The sequence below is a fragment of the Dermacentor albipictus genome, chromosome 3, assembly GCF_038994185.2.
Source record: "Dermacentor albipictus isolate Rhodes 1998 colony chromosome 3, USDA_Dalb.pri_finalv2, whole genome shotgun sequence".
NCBI lineage: Eukaryota > Metazoa > Arthropoda > Arachnida > Ixodida > Ixodidae > Dermacentor > Dermacentor albipictus.
In genome coordinates, this window is record NC_091823.1 from 119,979,809 (window position 1) to 119,985,808 (window position 6,000).

At 44.5% G+C, this 6,000-nt stretch overlaps 1 protein-coding gene across 2 annotated transcripts in view; it reads left to right on the forward strand.

Annotated features, from left to right (window-relative positions):
• LOC135919475 (uncharacterized) overlaps nt 1-4,280 on the forward strand; it is a 138,342-nt gene extending 134,062 nt beyond the window's left edge. For both annotated transcript variants that reach the window (XM_065453309.2, XM_065453310.2), the window contains one exon: nt 4,019-4,280. In XM_065453309.2, the coding sequence (XP_065309381.1) occupies nt 4,019-4,042 (24 nt within the window). In that variant the 3' untranslated portion in view covers nt 4,043-4,280. The remainder of the gene's footprint in view (nt 1-4,018) is intronic.
• The last annotated feature ends 1,720 nt before the right edge of the window (nt 4,281-6,000 follow it).

Consider the following 6,000-nt stretch of genomic DNA (forward strand, 5'->3'; position numbering starts at 1 on the left):
GTAACTAGTGATTATTCATGGATCAACTGTTATGATGCAGTGACAGAAAAACAATCTAAGCAATAGAGGCACGTCTATTTTGCCAGGCCAAACATGTTTTGTGTGCAGTGGTCGGAGCAAAATTCAATCTAAAGAGTATTTTTCGAATACAAAGTGAGTTCTTCTAGTGGCCTACTTCCAACATGGTGAAACCAACACTTCAGAATCTTACTGCGCTTTATTCACGGTTTTTTGCCAAACATAAGAAAACATCGAGGAAAGCTCTCCAAAGGTGTCACTTTGTTGCATGACAATGCCTCATTACACAATACAGGCAAAACAATGGGAAAACTGAACTTTTTAGGGTTTCGAATGATGGCCCGTCCACCATGTTCGCCTAACCTGGCTCCTTCTGAGTATAATATTTTGCACTCTCTCAAAAGGCCCCGAAAATAACAAAGATTTGAATATGTTTTGATAGGAACATATGATGCGTAACGATAAAAGCAAGAGTAGAGCAGTGTGGATGAAAGCTCAAACGGGGAAATCCAATACTCTAGTCAACATTATGAGAAAAACTGGACCTTGATAGTTCCTGTGATGCCTAGGGAAAATGAGTACGTAGGGTAGGGAAGCGCACTCGAGGACGTTAGGAAAGTATGAGGGCGGTGATGAAATTAGGAAATTTGCAAGCGCAAGTTGCAATCAGCTAACGCAAGCCAAGGGTAATTGTCAGTCACTGACAGAGGCCTTCCTCCTGCTGTGGTAATAAAAATACGGTGATGAATATGATGGAATTGTGCAAGAGAGGGGTTACGTCAGTAGACAGCAGATTTTTATTTGCACGGACTCAATAGGACGAATGGACGGAATGGACAGGACGAATGTCGCGAGTTCACCGACTTCCTGCGGGATAATTTAAAATAGTGGCAGTTACATCTCCCTAGATATATTTTTTCGAGATTAGCTCCAATACTTATCAGCATCGCTCCCAGGCCTGCGTGTGCGGCCCACATTGACTATCGTAGTATGCGCATGGATCACATGGGCAGCTACTGTGCGTCATATCGCCCGCAATAACTTCACAATATTGCAGGCATCACAAAAGTTTCGTCGTCGTCAAAGCGATGTGTACAGCTCTCTTGGTTCCGCTGTGGTCCCCTGGTAGGTGTATAGTACCATCGTATATCCCAGCGAAGCAATAGCGTTTAATGCCGCATCACCGACATGGCCTGTGAGATTGCCCCATCACACCTACAGGGCTATCTACTCGAGCATTGTTGTCACCTACGTTGTTCGGTTAAAGCCGTGTAAGCAGGCTCCTCATGCGACCCTCAGATCTGCCGAGTGTGAATGTTTATGTCCGGGGTTAATGTCGCAATACTGAATGCAGGAGCATTATCTAAATGCTGACGAATACGACGGGGATGTAAGACCGACCTTTCTTGACTGCTGTTATCCTGTGTCACTTACCTAGTAACCTCATGCATATATTCGTATTTGTGCGAAATATGGCCTAGTTAGAAGGCACCTTGTTCATCTTGTTGAGCTTGTTGGTTCAGTTCCTGGAGCGGTAACGACTTTTTGGTAGACATTGAAAGTGGACATGCATTTTAGTTCCGGGAATCTGCACCTTAGGTCTTGATTTATTAGCTGTATATCGGAGTTGTTGCACTGTTGCGTCCGCATTTTGAGCGCATGCGGCCGCAGAAAATCCATTAAGTTAGAAGGTGCCTTCAGCTTATTCATATGGCAGTGCGCTTTACGTTCGTGCCAAGGTACTGAGACTTGAACCTGTTTCAATATTGCGGAACGTATTAACTAGATTATATAGACGTACTCATGGGTACGTGAGTTCGCTATGCGGCCAGCTGAAATAACGTCCTTCAACCTGTGAAGCTAAATCAATATGGTAGGTAATCAGAACTACGGCAACATATCCCTACTTCAAGCATACCGGACATCCTGGGGCGACCGAAATCCAGCGGTGTATTTCTGTTGGCCCTAAGAAGCAGGACTAATCTTGCTTTATTAGGTAGCAGCAAATTTCTAGGTTGGTTGCTTTTGCAGGCATGCCGTCTATTACGATGCCGGTGGTGTCATTGAGATTACGCAGGCGCATGTCCGAGAATTGAAGGCTAGCTGAGTTAAAGTAAGTTTCGTTGCAAATAAAGAAAATCGAATAAATTAAAAATTGCGAAATGCTAAGCAAACACGATTGAGTAAGAGTGGTGATATTTCATCAAAACTAAGCAGAGATGATGTGAACTTTGATTTACCATGACGCAGGAATGTTGCACTGAGGTCACCACAGAAGTCGCCGAAGAAGTGTCATGCTATTTTTACAGAAGGAATGCTAATCCCCCACTCTAATACTTCCGTAGTTGACAATCCTTTTTATCATTTTTGTGACTATCACGCGATGCCGTGATGGCCACTGCATCCTCATTCGAACTTCGTAATCCGACTCTCGCTTCCGATTCTCACGTGCCATCTGCGCTCGAGACAGATGGCAGGCGTAAGAAGCTCCCGCCATCTATGCAGCTACCGGCTGGTGGTCGCGTCGGTTAAGAGCGATTGAAGAGGAAGCTTCCAGCGAGCGTTGATTTCCGAGCGCTAACGCGCCGCCTCCTAGTTCCTTCTGAATATCATACCTAACTTTGACGGCCCTTTTCGTCGTTACCAGGCCGCATTTTCAAACCACGCTTCCTGTTTCCTGGTGCACATAATCCGAGTACGACCATACTCCATCGAATTTTACAGTGACAGCGTCCGCATGGCTCGGACAAGGCGAACAGCTGCAACACAACATTCGTCTGAATGGCTATAAAAAAATACGGGTTGTAGGCTGTGCTACGGCATCGCCACCAGGTCACCCGCTTGTGTTCTTCAAGTGATAGGACGTGCTGCTATCAATGAGCATTTAGTTTATGTATTTCTTACCCATCTCACGCCTCTATGCCACTCGTCGACATGCAAATCATGCAATCGTCGTTGCCTACGTCGTCGTCTTGCTGCTATCTTGACATACACACGCAGTAGCGTCAATCCAGGTTCACTGTACTCGCATCAGACAAACAAACATTGAATTTTGGCAAATACATAGGTCAACCTGGTAATGCTTTGCAGGACCCCAAACAATACTATATAGTCAGGTGTCTGGAAAGTGCTTCTTATAACGTCAATTCTCACAGTGCGTGGGATCTGTTTCCTTTCGTATTGTACCGTTCAGCGCCCTGAGGCCAGCATTGTAAGACCTTCGGTGAGAGTATGCGGGGCTCCGAGAGATGATGTTGTAGCATTCAGCGAACATACATTCAAATACTGTGATAAAAATGTCAGGGCTGCAGTGACGGTGCTCTGTTCCCAGTGTTCTGTGATGAGCAAGGAGTCCTGATGATTGATGTCTTTACTCGGCGTTTTCGAAAACCAAGTGCAGTGCGCACTGTACACGCCTCCCTTTGTTAGCCTTTTGAGCAAACTTGACGCTGGCAAGGTATGGACTGCTTTTACTTGAGAAGACCACGTACCAACTGCGAAAAACAAAAACAATATCAATATTTTTGTGTTCTTGGTGTATAAGACGGTCCTGTCTATAGCCTCGCATCAAAAATTGGCAGTGTTTCTGCAGCAAAAATTTCGCTTTCGAACGCATCTAACTTGAGAATATATTTTACTTACATAGTGCGTTGAGCTCCCAATGACAGCGTCCGCACGGCTCGGACAAGGCGAGCAGCTGCAACACAACACTCGTCTGACAATGACACAAAAGGAAATCTCCCAATTTCCTTTTGTTTGCCGTGTTCGGTTATATCCGATCATTCCTATGGAGTTCCGTCGGTCGCACAAAAATGTTTTCGCTAAAGCAGGCAGCGAATATTTACCAGTATCGCGGGGGCCTCGTTGTTCTAAATTATGGCTCAATAATTTTCTCGAGATTCAATAATCTTCGAAGTACAACAATGTGCCATGTGTTTTTTTTAAATGGTTCACGATTTTGAGGAATCACGAGTAATTTCACAAAACGCTTCTTTTGCAGGTGACGGGGTATATAAATTACTAGCAGCTTACTTCTCGGAGAACCGCAATGGAACCAGACAGCAGCGGCTCGCCGAATCAAGATGTTCCGTTGTTTCAATGACGACATGACCTGTGCTCTCTCGTCTTTTTTAGCACTCAATCTTACAAACAATTTCACCGCTAGTTTGCACAAACAATTGCTTGCGTTTTCTCCTGCTTTTATTAGTGCACCAAACACTTCGGGAATATTACAATGTCTTCAATAAAAATAATTATCATGACACTTCTGTTTTAATGTGATGATTTTATGTTCGCTGCATGAAAGAGTGAAAATTAAATTGTGCTTTCGCAGGAGCTGCGGTGTGTATACAATCTACACATTGAAGGTTTAGTGCGGGTATCTGTGGGTAACATTACTTCACTACAACTAGTGGCATCTGTTGCCTTGATGACGAAGTGGCTTATCGCAAACGATTATTAAGTGAAACGTACATAGAAAATGAAACGTTTTACGACTAAAATAACACACTGGAAATAAACACAACTAGCGAATGTTACGTGAATAACGATGTGGAAGAGAGAGTGAGAGGTCGTGCAAGTTTATCTCAGAATAGGGTGGGCAACATGAGCTGTATGTTTTATGTCAAACGCTGTGGAGCTCTTCATGACATTGCAAGTTCACCTGTAACTGCGCTTGCATATCATGCCCAGTTCTTGACGACCATGCGGCTTCGCCATCTACACTTGGAATACCAATGGTAAATTTCTAAATAAACTTATGGTAGTTTAAATTCCAATGCTCAATTTCAGAGTAAAAATTACTGCCAGTCAAGTGAAGGACTTCGAGCAAAAGAGCTAGCGTGGCTCGAAGCTAGCTTGGCTGACTGACGACAAAGAAATAGTTTCACGTCAGTCGGAAGAGCATTTCTCATGCTGGTTTATTTGATTCAAAAATGAGAGTTCTTATGCCATCCGGTTAAGGCATTTTTATCGCTCTGTTTAAGGCATTTCGTTCACCTTAAATAAACAGTATTCAGACTAGTAAAAACAAAAGTGAATTCTTTGAAATTTTCGGACAGACACCTGGGACTCGCCGTATTGCTGAATGCTATTCGCGCTACCGCTGACAGTCATCGTGAGATGAGTTCTGCCGCATTTTTTTTGCGGAGTCTGTTTTCACTTGTGCTGCCAGAATATCAAGCGGACTGTTTGATTTGAAGTATGATTTATTCTGTCACATCCAAAACGCATTGCAAGTTAGGAATATCTTCTTAACGCCATGCTTGATAGTGAAGGAACACGAGTAGTGGTTCTAACACTTCTAGTAGCTTCACGGCAGCCTTAACAACCGATGTATATAGGCCGTAAATAATCCTGCGAATTGAGTCCATCAGTTTTTAGCATGTTCTTGACGTCAGTTTCATCCGCCAGGTAACGAAGGCCACTCAGCATTCGACGTGTTCGGGGCCGATAACGAATCCCCTTGTCATTTAGTAGAATCTATAGACTTTGAAGCACGTGTTCCTCCATTCCTCAAACGACGGAGTTGTGAAGGCTGAACATGAGCCGCAGATCCTTCAACGCGACGAGCGCTGCGTTCCCGTTGGTGTCCGTGTCATGAAAGGCGTCTGCAGCCGCGGATGGCCCTTGCCGTATCCGTGTGCGTGGAAGGCTCTCTAACCATCTTCTGCAGAACACCGATTTCAGTCCTGATCTTGGGAATTCTTTCAATGTAGGGTCGTGGGCACCAGAGCGATTTGGAGACTTTGCAGAAGCGTTGCAATTGCTGTCTCCATGAGGGCCACCACATCGCTTGTATGTCACTGTACCGTTGCGAAATGCACAGACCTGCCCAAGTTTCATGCTCTTACAACACTGTAAAAGCCTCGGCACGTAAGGACGTAGCGAATGCCCCAGGTAGCGAACCTTGACGTGCGTTGGCAAAGTATCCAACTAAAATACTATATTCACACATTGGGACCGTTCAATTGAAGCTGCGAA